The 25,933-nt window shown below is 42.9% G+C and overlaps 1 protein-coding gene across 2 annotated transcripts in view; it reads left to right on the top strand.

Annotated features, from left to right (window-relative positions):
• The first annotated feature begins 1,171 nt into the window (after window positions 1–1,171).
• The window catches only part of BCHE (butyrylcholinesterase), a 44,969-nt gene continuing 20,207 nt past the window's right edge, over window positions 1,172–25,933 (top strand). Inside the window, exons 1-2 of one of the 2 annotated variants that reach the window (XM_079314748.1) lie at window positions 1,172–1,281; window positions 22,537–24,058. In XM_079314748.1, the coding sequence (XP_079170874.1) occupies window positions 22,542–24,058 (1,517 nt within the window). In that variant the 5' untranslated portion in view covers window positions 1,172–1,281; window positions 22,537–22,541. Of the gene's footprint in view, window positions 1,282–18,790; window positions 18,997–22,536; window positions 24,059–25,933 lie in introns of those variants that run through there. The other variant, XM_079314749.1, reaches the window with a different exon arrangement.

Here is a 25,933-nt window from a genome sequence, read left to right as displayed (position 1 = left end):
CAAGCCAAATTTTCTTATATATAAACAGAAATCACAACTGAGAGAGTCCAGTCTGGTTTCCTGACGAGTTTTACAAACTCAAGACCATTTCCCTGGCCCAGCTTTCCTCCCATCACCTTCCCCCAGGATTTCCACTTCTCTGGATCCCTTTGGCTTTTTTATCTCCTCCAGTTTGACTTTGAGCATTTCCTGAGGGTCACACCTCTCTCCAGCTTTGGCCATGGTCACCTCTGGACCTTTTAAAGATGTTTAATGTTTCATTTTATATGACATCAAGAGTGTGATAACAACAAGCTCCTTGTGCTGGGAGTGGTTGTGTGTGCTGAACTTCTGGGGTTGTTGTGGGTGGCCAAAATTCAGGTGCAAATTATTGGCTCAGACTCCAGGTTCTGAAATGCAGATGGAAAATACACACATAATACATACATATAATTAAGTGACAACTGCAGATCTGATTAGGACTGAACAGCAGTTTCTTCAACTGAGATTATTTTTCAAACATTTTCTTTCCATAGGTTTTATATTCAATTAATTTTCTCACAGGAAATAGTATTTTTAAAAAGCCCCAGAACAACTGTTTTCTTTTTTGTCAGAAAATAGGAAGGGGAAAAGAAAATAGTTCAATGCTCCAACAGCTCCCTGAGCAGAGCCAGCCCTTTCTCACTGAGCTGATGTTCCACACTGCAACAGCCAAGAAATTCCAGACATGAAAACTTAATAATTGAATTATTCTAGATGTTAATACTTCTTTATTTCTAATAGAAGTAATGTGGAATCTAAATTCCACTCAAATGACAATCAATCCCATGAATTAAAACTCAAAAAAAGTTTTTAGAAAACAATTAAATCAACATACATGTAGATTTTTGGGAGCTTGTAAAGGATTTCTAAACAAATACAAACCCCTGGTGCTATCAGTAGCTATAGAACATATGCAATAGCATGCAAATTCCTATCAATAACTGGATATATTCCTATCAGTAACTACAAAACATATTCAATAAGAGGGAAAGGTCTCAGCAAAGTGGGAAAAGCACAGATATGCAAACACAGCTGAGAAAAATGTGTCTGGTTCATTCACTTGTTTGCCAGAGTGTTGTTATTTCAGCACATTATTTACAGATAAAAAAAATCCTTGCAGTCATGTGGCTCCTCATCTTCCTGTTTATAATCCAGGTTAACCAGCAATTCTGGGCAGAAATTATTTGGCTCAGCTCTTGGCCCAGGAAAACTCTTTTATTCAAAGGAAGGAACAGCCAGAAGGCAAACCCAGCTCTCAAGGTTGGTGCTTTTCTGCTTCTTTTTCAGATCCAAGGGTGCTGAAAGGGCTGATGTGATCAGACAGGCAGCTGAGCAAACCAAGCCCTGGGTTGATCTGATGCCACCCCCAGAGCTGTGGCATTTCAGGGGGCACAGGGTGGGACAGCAGAGCAGGAGGGGCTCTGGTGCTCCCTGGTGTCCCCAGCCCTGGACTCTGCACTGTCCCTGTCCCAGGCTGGGGTTTCTCCTTTGCCCTGAGATCACCCCAGAGGGACATGAGGTGGTTCAAACTCTGGTTTTCTCTGAAGCAGCTGAAGAGAGATTGCTGGAGACGGTTTTTTCTTTTTCCAGGGATTGTTTATTATTTCTTATCTCTGGGACTTTTTGGCCAGCAGGGTCTGCTCAGCCTGGCATCTGTGGTGGAATCCCCCTGGTGAAGGCAGGGCTAATCTTATATAGTTTGTACTACATATTACATGTTTACAAAATTTTCCCAATACAATACAATTTTATTAAATGGTCCAGCTCTGACCCCATCCAATCTAAAATGCCAACGTGTCACCCAACATGGATGACATGGAGAAGAAGGAGGAAAAGGTATCCAACCCCCCAAATTCTCCATCTTGGCCACGTGTCCCTTATCATAAACATTCCCAAAAGTCTATTTATCTACATCCTAACAATCTAATTTACACTTCACTAATTTTGGTGGCTTGTTTCCATTGCCTCTGTGTTGGTAATTTCCCCCAGGGGTTAGAATTCAGCACCTGTGACACCAGGGTCTCACTCAGGGGTCTTTGAGACCCTCACCAGGGGGGTTTTGAGACCCCCAAGGAGGTCAGGGGTGCACCCTGGGCTCCCACATGGCACCACATCAGAGCTGCTGGGAGGGGCTCAGAGCTGCAGCCAGCCCCAGGAACCCAGAAAACAAAACCCCAGCACTGCAGCCAGAGCCAGGACTGGGCTGCTCACAGGGCAGGGGTCCAAGGAGCTGAGGAGGAAATTGGGTTTCTTCCTCTGGGGGAACCCCAAAGGACTGGTACTGATTGCTGGTGGGGAAAATGTGGTGCTGGCCCTTTCTAAAAACAAAATAAATAATCCTAGAAATATTTGGGTGCAATGGGACCTTAAAGACCATCTCTGCCACTGGATCAGGGGCTCAAACCCCTGACCCATGGTCCATTTCATCCACCCTAAATGTACCTGAAGGCCCTTCAAGAAGCTGCTTTGTATTCCCTTAATTTTGACTGGCCTCTGTTTTTAGGCAGTCCTCATAAAAGGCATCCCAGAGCTTTTACAGTTAAAAATTCCAATTATTAATGTAAGCTGCCTGATAACCCTGAGGAGTGGCTCCTTCTTCTCCAGCTTTCCCAGGACAGAAACTGTTCTCAGGTTTTCCCTTCCCTTTTCTCTCCCAAGGGCTGGCACAATCTAGTTAATCACAATTTAGTCAATCATTACCTGCTGCAGGTAATCATTGCCTGCTGCAGATCCTGCACTGCTGCTTGTTTAAATCCTTGCTGGGATTAATCCCATTTTATAGATTTGTGCTTTGGATCCTGGAGAAGCCAGGCTGCTCCAGAGCTCCTCATCCTCTCAATCTCTGCTTTTCCATAAACACTTTTCCATCAGCAGCAAATCGTTGCATTTCTAAGAATTCTGAAAAATAAAGTTCCCAGGCTCTCCCAGCTGTAAAACCCTCAAAAATGCTTCTCCTCCCTTTTCTACACTTGGGTTTTCTCTGGCAGAAGTGTGGCTGTTGCACAGCAATTTTCTTTCCATGTTTTTAAAGTGGCTGATTTTAATTTGGATGTATTTTCCCCTGCAAATCCTTTCAGTCAATATGGAATTACATAAAGCAGCTTTTTGAAGAGAAATTGTATCTGGAGAAGTTTCCACTGTGTGTGTGTGTATCTTCCACAAATTATTTATTTTTTTAGGTCTTGGTGGCATTATCATTTTTGGTGACCTGTGCTCTACCAGCCTGACCTCAAAGAAATAAAATGAAAATGATGGTGTGATGTTTTTGATCCTTCCACATCAAGAGTGATGCTTTCAAATAAGGATAGAGTGGAAAAAAGATGATGGGGGGAAAGAAATTTTTGTTTTTCTATCCCCAAAAACTGAAACTAAGTTGAAGTGGCTTAGAAATGCATTTCCTTCATATGAGTGTAACAGGAAGTAATTGTAAAATTTATAATAAAAAGAGATTTGTGTAGGTTTATCTGGAAAGAACAGTAAAGTTTCCAATCATGAGTGACTGTCAAATTCTCTTCCTTAAGGGACAATCAAAACTTCCCAGCTGCTAATCTTGAATAGAAGGTGGATTCTTTGCATGTGCTACACAAAAGCTGAAAAAAAAAAATACAATTATCGACTTCAGTTCTCCATTATTCTCAAAAGGGTCAAAATACTGTGTAAGTTGGGAAAGTTCCCAAACATATTTTCAGAAAAATGAGGTGTTTTAGGGGTTCTCCACCTGACAGCACTATTTATAAAACAAATGAAAATATTCCAGAGTCCCACATATCAATGCAGGTGGATTTCTGAGATCATGACTGCACCAACTGACAATGGAAATTAAATATTCAGCTTTATTTTCTGCCATGGTGCCTATGAAATAACACCTGCAAGAGACCTTTCTGCTGGACTGACCATTAATCAGTTTATGTTCTGAATAATGAGCATTTATAGTATCCAGGATTTTTATCTTTCTCTGTGTGCCCAGGATATTTGAGTCAGGTTTCTCTGATCACTGTGCCCATGGCAGCCTGTCAGCTTTTGGGGTCACTGCACAGCTGAAATGGTCAAGAAGGAGCAGAACCTTGTGTAAAACTGCTTCTACTCTTTCCAGAGCTCTTGCTGCCCTCAAGACATTCCTGTCTGCTCTCCCTGTCTGCTCCTTCCGAATGTTTTCTATATTTTCTGTCTCATGACTGAAACAATTCAAAATCAAGAAGATGTGCAATAGCACCAAACATTTATTTGGGCTTTATCTTTTTCTTTTTTTTTTTTTTTTTTTTTTTTTTTTTAACCATTTTGGAGTGGCTTTGAAGAATAAGCAGACACTTTTATTGAGTTGTTTAGTTTGGTTTTTTTTTTCTTAAGAATCTATCAGTATCTCTATTGGTAGACTCATAAATCTTCATCTGCATCAAAATTCCTCCACTGTTTTTTTCAGTTGGCTCTACTTGCTGGCTAATTTCCATGCTGAACATCTGCACACATGCATGGCATCACTTAAACCTTCAAGACAAAATTTACTTTGAATTTGAAGAATCTTTTTGATGCCATTCATTCACACATAGCAGCAACATTTTCCACAGCGCCAGCATGGTTCCCAATTTTTTATTTTTTTTTAATACATATATAAGGAAAAAACATGTTTTATCCACCTTGCAGAGCTTCAGACTGGCAGGATGTTTAAAAGAAAAAAAAAAGTCTTTGCTGTGATTTATGAGAAATCACAAGTAATACAGATCCCCCCCCTCGGGATATTTCTGATGAAGTGGAACCACATTGAGATTGAGCTCCCTCCTCGTGTGCCTGCCTGTCCTGTGGGGCTGTCACAATTTGGGGCACAGCAGCTCAGGAGCCTGAGCTAAAGCAAGCACAAGGATTTATTACACAAGGGAAGTGCAGAATATTTGCTGAGTAAGCCAAGATTTCTTGCCTTATGCCAGGGATTTAAAGGGACAAAAAAAAAAAAAATCTGTCCCAGCAGCAAATCTCAGGCCACTCCACATTAACCTCTCTGTGTGTCAAGAATTAATCTTTTTTTCTCTCCTTTGTTTTTCCTATCTCACCAATGTGTTTTAATCCTTGGCAGAAATTTACCTTTTACCCTGCAGTTTTCAAATTTCCCTAATAGGCTTTGGGGATAGATTGGGTCAAAGGCCTTCTAAAACTCCCACTGGATGTTTTCCTTCAGATTGCTTTAATTCTGTGAATCTTCCTGATTGCACTCAACAGATTGGGGCCAGATTTTGAATGAGTCCAAAGGGAAGGTGAGGATTTCCCCCTGTATCTCTAGTTTGTAGATATTCTGGAGTTTAATATTCACATTTTTCAGCCCATCCGAGCCTCTGAACTCGACAGAGCAGGAGCTGCTTGTCGATAATTCAGACAGGAGGAAATCTGAGAGTGTCCAACATGTAATTACCTCTTTGTGAAAGGACAGATCCACACCTGAGTGAAATGGATGGACAGGAGCAGGCTCTGACGTGCTGCTGTGAATTTCAGTAGCTAAAAACCTGGTTGTATCCTTTGGGAGATTATTTTAGGAGAGAAAACCCCCATGCAGCAGTGTTGGAGTTGTGCTCTACAAGGCAGGACAGCCCCAGCTCCCCCCCAGGAGCTGAATAACCTGAGTTGTGTTCCTTGTGTTCTAACAACTCCTGATCTGCTGTATTCCCACTGAGCTGCATGAAAGGAAAGGATTCTACCTCCTTCTTCTTTTCAAACTAAGCTAAAAGCTTTTTTTTTTTCCTTGGAGTGTTTTGAGGGAAGGCAGGAGATGTGGAGGAGGAAAGCACAGGACTAGAAAAGTTACTCAGCACCAGGGAAAAACTGCAAGGGTAGTTGGGGAAGAATCCTAAAATCTTTGGGAATGTTAAGAGGAGAATAAACAATCAGTTGCATAGTGGTGTGAATTCAACAAAATCATCTCCAAATGTGCCTCTCAGTTATTTGCTCTAAAACTAAAGATTTGAGGTCCCAGTTTGGGTTTTTGTGGTGGGATGGTCTCATCTGTTATGTCACAAATCCATAAAACTGCTTTTATCCAGTTACCTGCATTTCTGAGGGTAATAATGGGCATCCAGATTTGAATCTTTGCCAGGTTTTTATTTATCACATGGGAGGCTGGCAGGTGGTGGCTCCAAAGGAAACCAAAAGGAAGTTTTTCCACAGCTCGTGGCATTTCTCACTAATGCAATGGATCTGGATCCAGATGTTCCTGATGCTGAATGTTCACAAGGCTGCCAAAAGTGCTCAGATGAATTCAAGGAAGAAAAAACCTCTGGGTGGCAATAGGAGATAAAACATCACCTCTGAGTGAGCTGTAGGTTTTTTGTTGGCTAGAAAGTTTTACTTGTGTGATTCTGTGCTTGGCCTGCTCTTCTACTTTACTTCTGCAAACTTCCCCAACATCTGGAGAGAGTCCAGGATGGTCAGAGGGATGGAACAGCTCTGCTGGGAGAGCTGGGGCTGTTCAGCCTCGAAAAGAGAAGGCTCTGGGCAGATTTTATGTGACCTTTATTGAAGGAGAGACTAAAATGAGGGTGGGGAGGGAATTTTTTTAAGGATGTGGAGTGACAGAACAAGGGGGAATGGCTTTAAACCAAGAGAGGGGAGGTTTAGATGGGATATTGGGAAGGAATTGTTCCCTGTGAAGGTGGGAGAAGCTGTGGCTGCCCCTGGAAGTGTCCAAGGCCAGGCTGGATGTGGCTTGGACAGTGGGAGGTGTCCCTGCCATGGCAGGGGATGGAATTGGATGAGCTTTAAGGTCCCTTCCAACCCAAACCATTCCATGATTCCATGATTTACCTTTGTTCAGACTCTGCATGGCCATTCTTGAATATTCTTAATTTAATGAGAGCTGGCATTACTCCTCTGCCATTAACACATCTCTTTAGTCAGAATGGGAAAGTAACTCTGGGTCACTCCACTGCCTGAGTTGCTCATCCTGCAGAAACAAATCTGTTCAATTTAGCTGGGTTTGCTTAGAAAATGTGCAGTGGGAAACCTGACGTTGATTTTGTTCAGAAGTTTGCAAGAAAAATTAATAGATTTGGTATAAACTATCAAAAAATCTGCCAGTTTTTTGGGTAAGCTGTACTGTGTTTACATCCTAAGGCTATGCTGATGACTGATGTATTTTTAATTATTTTATTTTTATTGTTTTATTTTCATTGTTTTAATCCTTTAAATTTCACTATTTATTTTTATTCTTTCTCATTTCAAGGCCAGCAAACAGTGCCAGTGGCTTTCAAAATGAGCCAAAATCCGGGGGAAAATACTGAGCTGTATAATCACAAGTGAAAATGAGTCTGAGAGAATTGGTTTTCCAGGATTTCAGGGTCTTCCCAGACAAACTGCAGCCAGGAGCTGAGCACAGCATTGCTTAAGGGCAACAGCACAACCTGGTGGTTTCTGCTTATTGCAAAGCATCAGGATCTGCACAGGAATTTCCCTTCCCCAGCTCCTTGCCTGCAAGCCCGTTTTCATGAATTCATTTGTAAGATTCCATTTTACCCCAGGTTTTCAGAATAAATAGAAAACAGCAGACTGCAAGGGCATATGCAAAAAAAAAAGATGAAGTAACAGGTCCTTCCCAACATCGCTGATTCTGAAACCTCAAGGTGCTGGATATGTCTGAATTTTGCTTTCAAGATAATAACTAGAGGGATATAACTGAGAACAAAACATCTTGCAATATGTACTATGCAAAATTTTGGGAAAAAAAAAAAAAAGGACAAAAGGAGAGTGTGAGCAGGAGGTTTGCCTTGCTCTTTCTATTATGACAAAGCCAAGCAAAGTATACAATGCATTTACATAGATTGAATATTCAGACAGCAATAATAATATTTATTCTCTTTCTTGTATGTCTTCAGGGTAAGTGATGTTGGTCAGAGTGTAACTTCAGAGGTGGCAGTGAAATGAAAAGGGTGGCAAATGTGCACAGAGAGAATTCTCAAACAAAATTAATTACATGTTCTGTTTTGCTTGGTTGTGAAGCACAGGCTGTGTGATTGCCAGCAATGCAGATGTGGGTGCTGAATAAAATAGCAAAACTACAGATTGAGTTCATTTTCTGGTCATGTAGGATGGGACAAAAGCCACTGGGACTAGGGAGGGGTTTCCATCCCAGTGCTGGCATTGCTCCTGACATTGGGCAAGGCTTTTTCATGGAATAACAGAGTTACAGAATGGTTTGGGTTTGAAGGCACCTTCAATTTAACCCAGCTGCACCCCTTGCCATGGGCAGGGACACCTTCCACCATCCCAGGCTGCTCCAAACCCATCCAGCCTGGCCTGGGAGCCCACACCTGTCTGGGTTATTCACCTGAACCAGCCTGCTCAGTCCTGCTGCCACAAAGAGCTTTGATTTCACCTGTGTGCCTTTGGAGCTGAGCAAAGGGACTTTCAAAGCCACTGGGGACTGAAGTGCTTTGGGGTGAAAGGCTCATTATTTTTATGCAGTGAGTTTTCCCATAGGATTGTCTCCCCAGGGGAGTGCTGAGGTGTCTCATTGCTCCCTCTGTGTCCAGTCCATGGCTGAGGAATGAGTCACAATCATTTTCAGGAAAGCACTGGAGTCCACTGGAGGTGTGACTCATGCATTTAAACTGACTCTCAGGCTTCCTCTCAGCTTTCACTTCTGTTATTGTGACCCAGTGCATATGGATTCTGCTGAAATCCATGAAAATATTTATTATTCTGCTTGGGGATTTTACAGAAGAAACACATTGTTGCATAAATAGGACAAAGTACTTTGAGCACCAGTGAGGATATTTCTGAAAAATTGTACAAAGAGCTTTGGAAAAATGTAGAATGGGGGAAGGAAGGAAGGAAGGAAGGAAGGAAGGAGGAAGGAAGGAAGGAGGAAGGAAGGAATGGAAGGAAGGAAGGAAGGAAGGAGTGTTTAGGACGGAAGGAAGGAAGGAAGGAAGGAAGGAAGGAAGGAAGGAAGGAAGGAAAAGCGAAGGAAAGGAAGGAGGAGGAAGGGAAGGACGAGGGGAATGAAGAAGGAAGGAAGGGAGGAAGGAGGAGAATGGAAGGAGGAAGAAGGAAGAGGAGGAAGGAAGGATAGGTAAGGAAGGAAGGATGGAAGGAAGGAAGGAAGGAAGGAAGGAGGAGGACGTGAGGAAGGAAGGACAGGAAGGGAAGGAAGGAAGGAAGGAAGGAAGGAAAGGAAGGAAGGAAGGAAGGAAGGAAGGAAGGAAGGAAGGAAGGAAGGAAGGAAGGAAGGAAGGAAGGAAGGAAGGAAGGAAGGAAGGAAGGAAGGAAGGAAGGAAGGAAGGAAGGAAGGAAGGAAGGAAGGAAGGAAGGAAGGAAGGAAGGAAGGAAGGAAGGAAGGAAGGAAGGAAGGAAGGAAGGAAGGAAGGAAGGAAGGAAGGAAGGAAGGAAGGAAGGAAGGAAGGAAGGAAGGAAGGAAGGAAGGAAGGAAGGAAGGAAGGAAGGAAGGAAGGAAGGAAGGAAGGAAGGAAGGAAGGAAGGAAGGAAGGAAGGAAGGAAGGAAGGAAGGAAGGAAGGAAGGAAGGAAGGAAGGAAGGAAGGAAGGAAGGAAGGAAGGAAGGAAGGAAGGAAGGAAGGAAGGAAGGAAGGAAGGAAGGAAGGAAGGAAGGAAGGAAGGAAGGAAGGAAGGAAGGAAGGAAGGAAGGAAGGAAGGAAGGAAGGAAGGAAGGAAGGAAGGAAGGAAGGAAGGAAGGAAGGAAGGAAGGAAGGAAGGAAGGAAGGAAGGAAGGAAGGAAGGAAGGAAGGAAGGAAGGAAGGAAGGAAGGAAGGAAGGAAGAAGGAAGGAAGGAAGGAAGGAAGGAAGGAAGGAAGGAAGGAAGGAAGGAAGGAAGGAAGGAAGGAAGGAAGGAAGGAAGGAAGGAAGGAAGGAAGGAAGGAAGGGCCTCAAAGAGAAGAAATGGGAAAATCCCACAACCAAGGTGAGAGCAAGTGTGACAGAAGATGGGAGTGATAAAAGATAAGGTGTGAAAAGAACCCAAAAAATAATTATTCCATATTTTCATGTTAGGATTTGTCAGCAATAATTTCATGTATTGCCAGGGCCATCTTCATGTTGACAAATGAGTGTCAAACACCCACTCAGAGAACAACCCCAGTTTTCTGGGAAAAAAGAAAATTCTCCTTTTCCATTGCTAAACTGAGGGATAATGGAGAGGGTCTGCATTGTTTGTCCCCAGAGTGAAAGCTGCTTGCAGTACACACAGAGAATCATCTCTTACAAATTCACTGTGTTCCCATATTTGTCCCCCAAACTGTGTCCTCACTGCTGTAAATGTTGTATTAAATTATTTAGGTCAGCTTAAATTTGGAAAGCAACAAAACTAGCACCATTTTTTTACCTGATTTGCATGTCTGTGGTTGTTGTAACATGGTTTGCTTCCTAAATTAAAGTGATGCAAGCAGACTGCCAGGGAAATGAGCAGCAATAATTTTTGGTTATATTTTTGTAAAGCTGGTTGTAGCTCTCAGTCATTAACCCAAGAATAGGTGGAGACGTGCAGAATAAAAATTCAGATTTCTTCCAGCATGCACTGGATCTGTGCTTTAATTTGAAGTTTCATAATTTTCCTGTGAACGAAGAACATTTTGAGTCTTTGCTTAATGGTTTAAGCATATCAATATCTGTGATCCTGTGATTAAGTCCTGCCTAATGGCAGTTATTGTCAGGATCCAGGGGATCACATTAAAAGCCATTAATAGCTCTGACATGATGCAGTTCAGCAGCTGCCCCGTGGAGAAGCACTCCAGGCATGGTGTCAAAGGGACACAATGCCAATAACTGGATTAGGGTGGGTTTGTTTCATCCTGATGGTGCCAGAGCCCTTCCTGTGCCTTTGGGAAGGTTCCTCCTCAAGCTCTGCCCTCATCCCACCTCTTGTTTTCACTGCTGAGAGATTCCAGCTGCTGCCAAAACTCCAGACCCCATTTCTGGCTGGCTCTGTCCCACCTCTCTGTTGTTCAGTGCTTCCCATGCCACTTGTCATAAATGGAAAGTTGTTTTGGTTTTTTTTCCACTGAGGCTGCTCCTGGCTGATCTTCCCTGCATGAATCCAGCCCAGCACAGCTCTCCAAGAAAAATGTTCTGCTGGTGTTAGCACTGCAGGCTTTCTGCTTTCTTTTTATTTGCTTATATATTTTTTTAAAAATGTATATTTTTCTTCTCCCGCTCTGGAGAACCTCTGTGCTGATCCCAAAGACTGAATCCCCATTTCTCATGAACCAGATGCTCAGCACAAACTAAATTCCCCTTGCCCAGGCAACACCTGTCCCAGCATTAGCTGAAAATCATTTGCAGGGTGACACTCTGGGAACACCCAAGCCCAGAAGGGCTATGATTTGGGAAGCACAGAAAGAGCTGGATCCATTCATTCACATTCCCTTTGGTAAAACACCTTGTTTCCTGTCTGTTCTGGTTTAATTATCCCAGCAACATTTGATAACTTTTACTCCTTGCCCATCTTCTCTGGGATAGCTTCCAGGTTCTCCATAAAACACTCAAATTCTGGCCCTTTCCTATCTCATGCACCAATATTTAATTTTTGTACAGATTTTTATTGGTAGCTTTTCTTGGTGCTATTTTATTTTTCTGTTTTATGGCTGCTGTAACATTTACTAGGGGAATTGTTTTACACTCTGCATGGAAGGACATCACTGCAGATATTCTGGCAACATGAATAGTGACTAAAATTTAGGGAGGGGGGTGTGGAATAAAAGGAGGAGGAGGAGGAGAGGAAAGGCAGCACGGGAGGGTGAGAAAATTGCTTTTCTCTTTTGAATGGTTAAATCCTGACCACTGGTAAATGCCCCTTCAGTGGGGAGGGCAGCTCATTTGTGGTACAGGTACAAATGGGCTCAATCAGAGCAGCAACCCCACAGGCACTTCCAGTTCTTGGTGTGACATTCAAAACCTCCAGTGTTTTCAGCAGCTGGTGATGGGATTTACTCTCCTTGATTTTTTATTTTTTTTGCCTTTTGCACGAACAGGAAGATTAAAATCACAAATGCTTTCACTGCAAGTCCTCACCATCATGCTTTATTCCTCCAGGGGCACTGGGAAATGGACTGAGAGTCTTTGCCAGCCTTGGTGATGCTGATTCTGTTTTCTGGCAGCTGTGGGAAGGCAATCCCTGTGAAACTCAGCAGCTCCCACCCACCCACCTGTGGGTTTCCTCCAGCATGAGCAAGTTGTTGCTTTGGCTAAAATGAAGGCACAGGGGTTTGTGCCATGAGGTTCCATCTGTGCTTCCCAAATCCATTTCCAGGCAGGATCCTCCCTGCAGCCTTCATGGGATTGATTGTTGTGCACACAGGATTCACAGCTGGGCTGCTGGCTCCAAAAAGCACTGGCAGCTCCTGGACAGGCTGATCCCAAGGGTTTTTCCTTCCCCAGGAAATATTCTGGATAGCATCTTATAGTTATTGCTTGTAGTGACTTCTAGAAAATGCAGCTTCTGAATCCCTGACTTCTGTTTAGTGTGGAGAATGGATGGAAATGTTATTTTTATTCAAGATTGCCATCATAAGGTCCTTATTTTTGGTGATATATTGAGAGAAAATCTAGAAAACTGCAGCTATAAAAGTGGGGTATTTAAAACAAACCAAAAAGGATGGTGGTGTCCTGAAGTTCTGGGTGTCTGAATGCACTCCAGTCTCTTCTTATGGTCTCAGGCACATCTTTCAACTTTCCAGGCTCCTTGGTCTGACAACTTAAACAGAAAGTCTTTCAAGCCCTGGACTCTCTTCATGCATTTTGTACTGAAGCTGCCTCCAGGCAAAAGGGAGAAAATGAGCAGAGAATCAGAACATTCCTGCAGCCACTAACTCTCCCCAGCCACGAGCTCTGCCAGCTCTCCTGCACTGCACTGAAGATTTCCTTTCCTGTTTTGACCTCTTGCAACTCCTGCTAAGGGAAAAACACTCAAGGACCATTTTTGGAGTTAAAATGCTCTGACATGATAGAGGGCAAGGGATTGGAAAAGTTTCAGGCTTGTACAGTTTCCATAGTGCAAACAAACGTGGGAGGAAGGAAAGGAAAGTTTATGGGGTGCATGAACCATCAGGGATCTGCACAGGGCAGGATGGTCATGAGCAGAATGTACTGTCATTAAACTGATGAAAGATAATTCTAACTCCTCTAAAATAAAATATTTCCTAATAGCTCTCCATGGATAGGCTTTGGGATCAATGTGGCCTCACTATTTTGATTTGTACCCTCAAAATCCATACTGAGCATCATCGTTTGCACATCATCTTACCTTTCACTTGATGTTATGTACTTAATATATAAACATACAGCAACACCTGAGGGAGCCTGCTGTGCTTTAGCAGGAACCCACCTGTTCTGACAGGGCTGTTTGTCAAGCAGATGGTCCCATGATGGATTTTCTGCTCCTGGCCCATCACAGAATCTTCCTGAACAATTTGCATAGATGTTTATAATGAGATTTTCCTGCTTACACAACACTTGCACACCCACAGGACAAAGTGGCCTTTTGTGGAAAAGTCACCCAGCCTGAGAAGTTTGTTTGTCTGCTGGGAAATAATCTTCCCAAGCCTGTTTCCCAATGGGATCTGGGCATCACACTTTGGAAGAGGTCGGCATGTGGTGCTCCAGGACAACAAAATAAGCTCAACCTCCTCCAGGGTTATATCTCACACCCAAAGTTATGTTTCTTTCATGAAACAAAACAGCCAAAAAGATCAAATCTGCTGGGAATTACAGCAAACTTCAGAGCTACAGCAGGGCACCAGTGGATCCAAGGCTTCATCTCATGACAAACACCCCATTGTTCCCACTAAAATCCGTGGCTGTGACACATTCAGGAGCAGTGACCCTTTTATGGGATCACAGACTGGGACACTGAGCTTGTTCCTTCTGTAACTTCCAACCTGCAGCTCCCAGCAGGTCCTGGTGTCAGGATCAATTTTTTCATTCCTGTTTTCACTGTGCTGGATGAAATGGGAATCTGAAAACTGCAGTGGCTTAGGCTGAACCTTTGAACATCCTTATTCCATCAGACATTGTCTCTCTTTTGGGTGCAGAAACTCAAAGACAGAGGATCATGTTAGACAAAGTCTGTTGGAATTTGAAGAATTCCCACTTTTCAGATGCAAATTCTACTTAAGAGATTCAAATGAGCTCATTGATCCATCAAACTTCTAAGTTATTTGCAGAGTTTTGGTATGGGAGGACATGAAATGGTGAATTTCAAGGTGCTGTGGTTAGGTGATCATGGGAATTCAAATATCTCTATTTTAAACAATTAGAGCTTTACTAGGAAAGAAAGAGGAAACAGAAAGGGAAAAAAAGTTATGCAGTTAATTAATTAATTGTCTGCAGAAATCTGCGAAACAAAATTTATAATTTAATTAGTTTTTTTTTTTCTTGCAAGCTAAACACCAAGCTGCAATAATAGTGTGCAAGTCATGTTAAGTACACATCAATCATTTTTTATTTTCTTCATTGAACCTGATCTCTATATAAGACAAAATACAGAATTGTGTAAATCCACAAGGAACTAAGTATATGTGAACATTCAAAATAATAATAATAATGCCTTTATCTTTTTACTGGCTGTATTTTCTCAGTGGCTCTGATTTCTCCAAGTCATTTACACAAGTACAGACCATAAATGTTCTAATAAAGAGGAAATTATACTGATCTATAATTAGAGTAATAAGCAGAAAGGTACAGCAGATCATAATTGAACCAATAAGAGGGAAAATATAATCATGTTTAATGGCTTACATGAGTGTTAGTGTCTTCTGTATACTTAATAAATAGGAACCCATTTTCATGGTGTGTATCTGAAACACTTTTCTGGTATTTTCAAATTACACTTCAGATCTATTGTTGGGCACTTCTGCTGGTCCTGGAAGCCCCTCTGGGGTGTGGATTTTGGAATAAGCAGAATAAGATGGGTCTGACCATCACTGCAACACTTCATCCCTGTCCAGAGTTATTTAGGGTTGAAATCCATGGATACACAGGTGGGCAGTCTCATAACAAGGGTGGGATTTGGAAAAAAGAAATGCAGAAATGGTTGAGAGGTGCAACCTTTGGGGTCACTGTGTTTGGGCATGAAAAGATGCTCTGCAAGCAGCACAAGCTCAGAGGACAAGGCAATGATTTATTCCCTGATATTCACAGTAGAATAAGAGAGCTGAGCATCAGTAATTCCCTACTGCTGCTGAGCTCCCACCTTCTGTGGGTTTATTTATTTTTTTTAAACCTGAAAATTTCCCAGCTGGCAGCTTTGATATGTTTCCCCACAAGTCCTTGAGCTGCTAAGTGTCCCTTTCTCAGCAATCTTCCCCCTGTCTGCAGCCTGACCCTCTGGAGCCTGTGGAGCTCCAGTTTTCTTGTTTGGTTTGCTCAGAGCTTGGAGCCAAGGTCACTCAGATGCTCAGGGTGGAAATCCAGAGACAGAGCTGAGCCCTCCCAGGGCAGCTGAGCAGGGCTGGAGTTTAAAACAGCCTCCCCACATCTTCACAGAAATGACAGCATCATTTGGATATACTTTGCCTTCTGATTTCTCTCTCTCAGCCATTAAAAAAATAAGGATGTTTCCTACTTTTATATATTTCCTCAGACCTGGTCACTCTTGGTGTGTGGCATCCTTTCCTTTGAGGTGACACCTGCAAAGATTTCAGCCCAGTTATCCTGGCAGGAGCCCAGGTGATGTTTTTGGGCTGTGGATGGCTTGGAAGGGCAGGACCAAATCTGAGGAATGGGATTCTTCATGTGCAAGGTCAGAGAACAACACCTTGGGAGGGAGGCTCATGTTTTCCACCAGAAACTCCTGACTTGTGTATTTTTCTCTCTCAAAGATTTCTCAGCTCTGCTAAGTCCTGAAGATAAATGGGAAGAGAATTTTCAAGAGCACAGACTGACAAGACAAGGGGGGATGACTTAAAACTGAGAGAGAGGAGGTTTAGATGGGATTTTGGGCAGGAATTGTTCCCTGGGAGGGTGGGGAGGGCTGGCTCAGCGTGTCCAGAGCAGCTGAGGCTGCCCCTGGATCCCTGGAATTGTCCAGGGTTGGTTGGACATTGGGATTGGAACAACCTGGGACAGTGGGAGGTGCCCCTGCCATGGCTGGGGTGGCACTGGATGGGAATTAATGTCCATTCTGTGATTCCATGATTCTGTGATAATATGGAATGTGTCTTACTTAGGATATTAATAATACTTAGGTAACATCCTGAAGGGCAGTTAATAGTGAAATAAATCCTAATAAAATATTCTATTTTATAGTATATATATTTTTTGTATTTCCATATATATTTACATATGATACCTATTGTTCTCTAAGCTTCTTAGACTAACAAATATCAATTTCAATTTCATTTCTTCAGACAATTGGACATTTCTTTGATCAAACCCCTATGTCAATGTGGCAATGATTTCACATGAAATAACAAAAAGACACTTTTGTATTTTGTGGTGATTTTTAAGAACCATGCCCTAAATTACAAAAATGACATAACCTTATAAAATCTCATTAGGTAGATGAATAGAGATATTAAAAAAAGGTAAAATCTATAAAAGTAGGAGTATAAATACATATAAATATGGAGGTGTACAGCATATATATATATATCTAAAAATATTTCACCCACTGGTTTGCACCTCCTTTTCTTCCACTCTCCCATAGGATCACTGAGAAAATGATGACTCTCCACACAATTACTGAGGGCATTAAATGTATTTAATCTCTCATTTTCTCACAGGTATTTTTAGCAAGCTGAGTAATAACTAAAAGAAGTGTTTCCTCTCACAGCACACAGTTGTGAAACTTTAATTTATATGTTAATTTTTTTAATTAAAAAGGGGGAAAAATGTAGAATTTGGCTTAGTTTTCTTTAAAAGTACAGCACAATAGTCTAACATGAGGCTGAAGGACAATAGGGGAGAGGTCTGGCATTTACCTGAAGACATCCAGGTAACCCCAAGGCTGAACCTGGAGTTTCCTGGTGCCTTGGAAACAGCCTGAGACAGTGGATTCACTTATCCCAGGGTCACCTTGTCAGAAAACTCCACATTTTGCATTTAGTGAAGCAGAGCCTTGGAGCAGGAGGCAGCTCCAGGTGCCTTGGGCTCTCTGAAGAGGAGCAGGGAGGGGAAGGAACAGCCCTGACAGCAAAAGAAGGAAAAAAACAACATTTGAAAACAAATGAAGGCAGAGCAGCATTTTAGTGTTTGAGTCTCCTGCTGTTTCTCTGCTGCTCAAGGCAGAGAGGTTGAGAGCACCAGCATGGTCATAATCATGTGAAATTTGCTTTAAAGTGGCTTCTAATGAGATTTGGGGCTCATGATTCATCCCTGTGATGTCACAGAAATGAAGGGAGTGTGTGTCACCTGTCCCCAAATGGGCTGAGGAGCAGCAGAGAAAGGCAGAGAACACTAAAACCTTGAGAATGCCTCTGTCTGAGGGGCCCCATTCAGTGTTTCCTGCATCTGACAGGTTTTGATCAGCCAGAAATAATTCTGAATGAATCCTATTTTATTACTAAATATTCCTATTGCACTGCTGAGTTAACAATCTTGGTGAAGAATTCTGAAATCTCACTGTATTGGACAGCTCTGTGCTGAAAGTTTAGGGATTTTTTAACAGAATTATGGAATCCTGAGTTGAAGGGATCCTAAAAATCAGCCAGTTCCAGCCCCTGCCATGGTGGTTTAGGGTGGGACATATTCTCTCCAGTGAACAAATACCTGTGGAAAGTCTGATCCTAAAGGATGCAGTAAAATTACCAGGAGAAATGAAATAATCCTGCTTTCTTGAACTTCCCTCTGTTAAAACACTAATTCCCATGCTGGCTTTAAAAACCCCACTTGTAATCTCCATATTAAGGTCTATAAACTCCATCCTTAACTTTTTATTTCTGCTTTATTCCTGTCCTTTGCGTTGCCAAATATTGCTTTTGTGTAATTGAAACAGAGCTGTAGTTTGATTATTAAACAGGGAAGGTAATTGTGTTCAGCTCTAAAGGGGGAAGCAATTGTGGACAGCAGAAAAAATAGCTTAAATTGTGGAAAAAATGTGTTTGTTTTTTTTTTTCTCAGAGCAGAGCCAAGAGAGCAGATGCTGCTGTGGACAGCAATCCCAGCTCTGAGGGTGGATTTCTGGTTCCATGGGGAAGGGGGTTTGACAAGAAAGTTTGTAAGGGTGGTGTATGGAATTATTTTATTTTCCCCACCCCTCTGTTTTCATCTGCACCTTGCAGAATATTTGCATGTTATTGTTGTGCTGTAGGACATTGCCCCAGCTGTGGTTCAGCCTGGCTTTGCACCTGCAGCGTGGAATTCTGGTGGGAGCAATGCTCAGGGAAAAGGAGGATTTCAGGTGTGCTCAGCAGCACAGGTTAAGCTTAAGAAAAGAGAGCAAGCAGCATGTGACAGCACATGAGTCCCATTTTCAACCCTAAAATCAGCAGGGCACAATGCAGATCTGTGCCATGGCCTGGATGGGCACCAGCCAAGTGATGCAGCTGGTGCTTGCCAGTTGTTGACATGTCCAGGCAGGTCACATTCCTGTTTTATCTGCCAACAGCTGTTAAAACCAAAAATAAATACTTATTTACAATGAAAATACGAGGTTTGTGTACAGGAAAAAAAAAAAAAATCACAGGTGGGAGAGTTCTCTAAGCAAGACGAAAGAGAGGCTTGAATAATTATATTTACATTTCAATTGATTCTTGTGAAATAGATGCCCCCCCCCACAGAACAAATGCCTGTGTGGCTGGTTTTGCCCAGCTTGGGGCTGTCCCTGGAGCGTTTCCACGCTGCTCTGGGAGCAGATGTGGGATGGGAGGCAGAGGCTGCCTGCAGATCAAGTGGCTGCTGCCAACTCTCGCGAGCTCCATGTCAGAAAGAGTTGATTATAATGTCAGCACTGGCCAATTTACAGGCTGAAAGCAGCAGCTGCATCTCCCCCGAGGGATCCCCAGAGCCCAGCTCTTACAAACTTGGTAGCTCCTTGCAGTAGGAGTGGGGTAAGTGATTCTCTCTCTGCGCCTGCCAGGGTAATTTGCAGCTCAGCTTGGTTTGCAGGGGGATTTGGGATCTCTGGAAATGTTCTGCTCTGCCCATTTGGGGCAGCTGCCTCTGCTCTGCAAATGGAACGAGTGAGCAGCCAGCTCTGGGCATTATTCAAGGGGTCCTGGGCTAAGTAAATTAAGCTGAGCTAGAAATCACTTATTAATTCAACCATCTTTCCCGTTTAAACAGCGATTTTGTATAGATTTTTTTTTTTTTTTTTTTGGCTGCAAGGGGGAGGGAACAGGCATTGAAATAAATGGTGTTCCCTCGCTGAATAAGAATGCAAAAGTAGAGTCTGTTTAACTTTTGCTGGGGGGAAACTACTGCAGCAGCAGCTTTTTAAAATGTGCAAACACACTGTGTGATATGACTGTGCTGGGTTGGTGTTGATGAGCTAAAGCAATCTTCTGACCCTTTTACTCTCGTTGTAATAATCAAGTAATGTTTGTTTTGCTCGGTGTGCTTCACGTTGCTGAGATTGGTTTAAAGCAGGATTAAAATCCTTATTAAATGGAATATTTGCCAGGCATTCAAGGTGTAATAATAATCTTCTGTCACTTGTTACTTTTGTTAATATTAGCAGAGTGACCTGAGAGTAGATGAGTCCTCTCATTCAGTAGCACAAAACTTCTGTGTTTTCCAAGCTTGAGCCAATTTTTTCTTTGAAATGACAGAGCTAATTTTAAAGATACAGAACTGAATTTTTTTGGAGTTTTTTTTCTCACTGATATTATGACCTAAAGCTATTGCCTCTATATTTTGCAATGCTACATTGTTTTTCTCTTATGTCATTTTAATTACCAGGAAAGTGCAGGAGGAAAAGTAATTTTAATTACTGTTTAGATGGATTAATCTTGAGGAACTTTAAAGTCTCTTGCTTTTCTCAGCTTCATTTTCTCTTCAGAATGACAATATTTTAAATATCTTATTATTTCCAGCTTGTGGCTTGGTCATGATCGAATTCAGTGAAGTAACAGTGTCACAACAACAGACTTAGAGAATTAACTTCTCCCATCTCATAGCATTGCTGGGTGGATTTCTGTCCTGAAGCACTTTGGTTGGACACACTTCTCAGCCTGACTGCATCACCGTTAGAATAATTATCATTATTCTTTCCAGTTTGTGAGGTATGAGGATGTACTGATAGACTCTGGGTAGCTTAGGTGATGGGAGGATATCTACTTGCATTAACCAGCATCCTCTTTAATTACTTTATAATCTAATTCTCACACGCCAGCCTTTGGTTTGGCACATGTATTACTGGGCAGGCTGTAAAGACCACCAAGTCACCCTTCATGTGGCTTCCTGGCACTTTTGCCAAAGCTGGACCACTTTGGGCAGGGAGTGAGCCTGCTGCTCCTGATGTGAGAGCTCCACACTGAGGGGCTCCCCCCAGGCAGGATTTCTGTGGGGCTTGGGTGAATTTTGGGATAAGGCAATTCTGCAGAGTTGGATCAATCTCAGGGTCATGTACAGGTTCTGGTGGCACTGAGGGTTTGGGGGAATTACCTTCCAATGGCACAAAATGGCAAACATTCACATGAGTTCCTTTAATGATTGTTCCCATTCAGTGAAGTGCCTGCAAGCTTTGGCATTGCCATCCCCAGCCTCGTGCCAGGATTCTGGTTGAAGGGAAAATCTTTAACCTGATTAGACACCCAGTCCAGCAGGGTGCTTATTTTCACACCAGCCATGTTAACTGATTGCTGATGTAGGAGCCACCATAGCTGGCCCAAGCTCCTGCTTTGTTCCAGGGATATTCCACCTCCTATATTTGCTCCCACTGCTCTAATCACCCTCTAGGTGAGATGTGTGCACTTTTGGATTCCTGAGTTCCTCCCCAAATCCTTCCCCAGATCTTTTTCCCAGATTCTTCCTGGCCAGGTCTTTGACCTAGTGGGATTGCTGCTGGAGTGGGACACTCTGCACCTCCTTAGAGGTCCCAACTGGGGCCAGCCACTTGTAGCAATGGGAGCAAAGTGACACAGACCCCCCTGTGCATCCAAAGGAGATCCCTCTGCTGCAGAAATCAAAACCTTTTATACATTTAATGTCTACACAACAAACCAAACCAAGACCTCACAGAGTTATAATCTCATATCCTACAGCTGTGCAGGAACAGGAGCTGGACTGGATGATCCTTGGGAGTTCTTTCAAACTCAGAATATTCCATGACCATGCCTGGCACAGAGAGAGGGGAGCCAAAAGCCAGTGAATGTGTGGCTGAGCCTCCTGCCTGTGCCAGGGCAGGTTGTGCTGACCCCAAACTCCCTGGGAGCTGCTAGACCCCAGGAGCTGACAAATCACATCTCTGATATTGAACAAAAAGGGGACAATTGCAGGTTTCTGTCAGTCAAGCTGGAGACTTGCTGGAGTGTAAGACCAGCTCTGAAGTCTGCCACCCCCATTCGCCACATCATCTATTTTATTTTAAATAAACAAGTAGAGTGTAAATGTTTATGTTTTCCAAAATTTATCTGTTTTCTCTCTGTTTAGATGAATGCTGAAAATATTGTCCCTGAAGATTCCTCCCTGCTCCTCTGATGATGGCTCAAAGTTAGGAACCCCTTTGCACAAAATCTTCCCTTCCTCCCCTCTGCTGCATTTTCTTTCCAAGAACAGGCAAACAAGCTGGAGAAGCTCAAATTAGGCCACAGCTGTATTTTCCAGAGGAATTATCCTCATTCCTTTTAAGAACACAAGTGGTCCTCATTAACAAAGAATGGCCTGTTTAAAGGGACAGGACAGAGCATCCAATGTGTGACAGGGAAAGAGGCAAAAAAAAAGAAATAGAAGGGAGCTTTGTTGAGCATTTTCAGATATGTAAACCATAGAAATAGATTTATGCAAATAGGCTTTTTGTGAATTTTCAGTTCAAGGGGATGGTGCTGAAAAGATTGGGGTAAATAAGATTATTAGGGTGCTTAAATGTGATACATAATCAACACTTGTATACTTAGCTTTAAGGTAATACTGATTATCACTCAGAAAAATTCTCAGGAAGGAAAGAGCAGACTGTACCCAAATTGTTAGGCGCTATCTTCATATATTCAAAAATCCTTCATGTTTTAGCATCTTAATATTGATTCTAAATATTAGAAGTATGTTGCTCATATCACTCTGCTGTTGTAAACTTGGTTATGATACTCTAGAAAGATCTTAGAAGAAATTAGTTTTAGGCTTTGGTTGGTGGGTAAATCATCTGCAGTGGTCAGAGCCTGTCTTATGATTTCATCTCTCCTGGCCTGTCTTCCTCAATTCAACAGTTTTTAGCAAGAGAATTTTTCTGAAGTACTGACCAAATACTGAATACTGAACACAATCTCCAGCACAAAAAATACAATAAGAACTTACTGTTAAAAACTTCTGTGCTTTGTGTAGCAGCCGCTTCTTATTTTCAGTGCCTCTGGGATGACCCACACTCTTAACAGACCACTTTGGTACTAATATATTGCAACACTAATTTTGAATTTATTTTTTGTCCTGTGTTCCAGGCATCATGATTTGGACAAATTATGTAAGTCCCTCCACCACGCTCCTGCTGGGGTTTCTTCTCCTGTCCACGTTCACCAGGAAGGTGGTTCCTGAAGAGAACATCATTGAAACCAAGAAGGGCAAAGTCAGAGGGACCAGCCTGCAGGTGCTGGGGGGGACAGTCACAGCCTTCCTGGGAATCCCTTATGGGCAGCCCCCCGTGGGCAGGCTGCGTTTCCAAAAGCCAGAACCCCGAGAGAAATGGGCAGATGTTTGGGATGCCACCAAACATGCAAACTCCTGTTACCAGCCCATAGACACAACCTACCCAGGCTTTGCTGGCTCAGAGATGTGGAACCCAAAAACCAACCTGAGTGAGGACTGCTTATACCTGAATGTGTGGATTCCTTCTCCCAAGCCCAAGAATGCCACTGTCATGGTGTGGATTTATGGGGGTGGCTTCGAGTCTGGGTCCACTTCCCTGCCTGTCTACGATGGGAAGTTTCTGGCCAGGGTGGAAAGAGTGGTCGTGGTTTCCATGAACTACAGGGTTGGTGCATTGGGATTTCTGTCCTTGCCAGGAAACCAGAAGGCTCCTGGAAATGCAGGTTTATTTGATCAAAGGTTGGCACTTCAGTGGGTGCAGGAGAACATAGCAGCCTTTGGAGGCAATCCCAAAAGCGTGACTCTGTTTGGAGAGAGCGCTGGCTCGGCCTCTGTCACCTATCACCTCCTTTCTCCTGAAAGCCACCCTTTATTCACCAGGGCCATCCTGCAGAGTGGCTCTGCCAATGCCCCCTGGGCTGCAATCACATCTTCTGAAGCCAGGAACAGAGCAGTGGCCTTGGCCAAACAGCTCCAGTGTCCCACCAGCAATGAGTCAGAGCTCATTTTCTGCCTCCAAGACAAGGACCCGAAGGAAATACTGGAAAATGAAATTTTTGTCATTCCACATGGTTCTCTTTTACAAGTGTATTTCTGCCCGAGCGTGGATGGCGATTTCCTGGCGGACATGCCAGAAGTATTGATGGAGAAGGGAAATTTCAAACAGACCCAGGTCTTGGTGGGCGTCAATAAAGACGAAGGGTTATCCTTTCTGGCATACGGGGTGCCTGGCCTCGACAAGGACAGCGATGGCTTGATCAACAAAACCCAGTTTGAGGCAGCTTTAGCTCTGGCCTTCCCAGGAATCAGCAAACTGGCCATGGAGTCCATCACCTTCCACTACACAGACTGGGAGAACGTGGGGAAGCCGGAGCACTACCGGGACGCCATCGACGACGTCATCGGCGACTACAACATCATCTGCCCCGTGCTGGAGTTCAGCTCCAGCTTTGCCCAGCTGGGACATCACCTCTTCTTTTATTTCTTTGAGCATCGTTCCTCCAAGCTGCCCTGGCCTGAATGGATGGGGGTCATGCACGGCTACGAGATCGAGTTTGTGTTTGGGCTGCCCCTGGAGAGGAGAGTCAACTACACCAAAGCTGAGGAGCTCCTGAGCCGCTCCATGATGAGATACTGGGCAACTTTCGCCAAAACTGGGTGAGTTGGCCCTGCAAGTTTGGTTATTTGGTTGTTGTTTCACCAGGGGGGAAAAGCTTGGCTGTTCCAGTGCTGCTTTGGAGCCTGACTGGAATGATGGAACAGGTTAATTGTTCAGTTATCCGGAGTTTCTATTCTAGTTCTGACAAAAACACTGTTTTAATAAAGTAAACAGTCAGTGTGTTACTCCCTGTATTGGGCAAGCTGAAGGGAACAATGTTTATCCACCCATAAAAACAAATACAAAACATTTCTTTGCCAAGGCAGCGGTTGTTCCAAAGGCAGGTAATGGTTTCAAGTGTTAGAAACAAAATATTTCAAACACTAGAAAGGACTTCCAGCAGTAGAAGTAGGTGGAAAAAACCCAATTTCCTCGAGGATGCAATTTGCTCAGAACATTCAGGTGTATAACAGGGAGATGTGCTCTGTTTTTGGGATTTTGGAAATCTCTGTGTGCTGTGAGTGCAAGCTCATGAAAATCACTCTCCAGTTCCAGTCCACTCATTCTGAAGTGAAATATGGCCCAGCCTGCACAAAGAGAAAATAAGAATATTTCATTTGGGTGTTTGATGGAGTCAGGAAACGCTGACTCTGCTCTCAGCAGGGCTGGGGGCTCTCAATGAGATGCTCAGTTTGAAATGGAAACATTTCAGAGCAGTAACAAAACCAGCCCTCACCACAACAATCATGCAGGATTAGTCCCAATGGTGGGAAGGGGAGGTGTCTTTTTCCACAAGTTTTGTTTGTGCTCTCTCCTGAGAAAATTATATATACAAAAATCTGTGCCTTGGAGAACACACGACCAAACAGTCAATTCACACTCTAAAAACATTTATTTAACTTTATTCCTGCATTAATTCTCTTTCTAAGGTGGACCTTTGGTCTGATTTGTTGAGGATATATAGATTTGTAAAGGCTGAAATCAACATTGGAACAGGATCTAATTAATTTTTTGAACAGATTAGAAACCAGAGGGGAACACTGTGCTCATTTAGTCCACCCAACCTTGCACATAACACCAAACACAGGTAGCACTGAAATGTTCCCACTGATTAAAAATGTTTCCACTGATTACAAATCCAGAACAAACATTGTTAGGTTGTTTTAAACCTTAATTCCACTTAAAATGTTACATTATAAAAGTAAGTGTTTCTAGACTGAATTTGCCTATTCTAACTCTACATTTTCTAGGTTTTACATTTTGCTTGACAATTTGTAAGATTCATTTGATGATTTTTGTTCCACAAGGATCTATTAAAATAATCCTTAATCCTTTTTATTAAATGTTTGTTAAACAAACAGGGCATACCCCTGAAACTTGTACTAATGTGATTTTTCTCAAATAACAACTCTCCACCTTTAAACCTGTGATTCATCCACACCTTGTTGGAACCTTCCCTGCCAGAATTAAACACTGCCACCCCCACAGAGTTGTAATTCCAGGTGTCACCTCTCCCTTCCATTCAAGGTGATATTCCCTTTTTATCCACCCAAGGCAGGCACTGCTTGTGCTTTGTGGGGTTATTTTGGGGTTGCCATTTGTCAAAGCTCCACCTTCCATCCCAAATCCATGTCCCCCTCTGGTTGGGCTCTCTCCAGCTCCAGGACACCCCAAATTTGGTGGCTGCCAACCCCCAGACCTGTGTTGTTCCTTCACCTCATCCTCCATGGTGAACTCACTGCTTATTTCTATGTGCATCCCTTTCTTAACAGATTTATTTATCAATGGATTGATTGCCTTGATTGGTAGGGGAATTAATTACTTTAACAACTTCCATACCCTTTATATGCTGGAGCTTGTAATATTTCCCTTACCAGAGGAGATGAGCATATTAAATTAAAAAATAACAGTACCAATAGCTGCACTTATCACTG

Source organism: Erithacus rubecula (assembly GCF_903797595.1).
Source record: "Erithacus rubecula genome assembly, chromosome: 11".
In the NCBI taxonomy this organism is placed as follows: domain Eukaryota; kingdom Metazoa; phylum Chordata; class Aves; order Passeriformes; family Muscicapidae; genus Erithacus; species Erithacus rubecula.
This window is presented reverse-complemented; position numbering and strand designations above follow the sequence as displayed.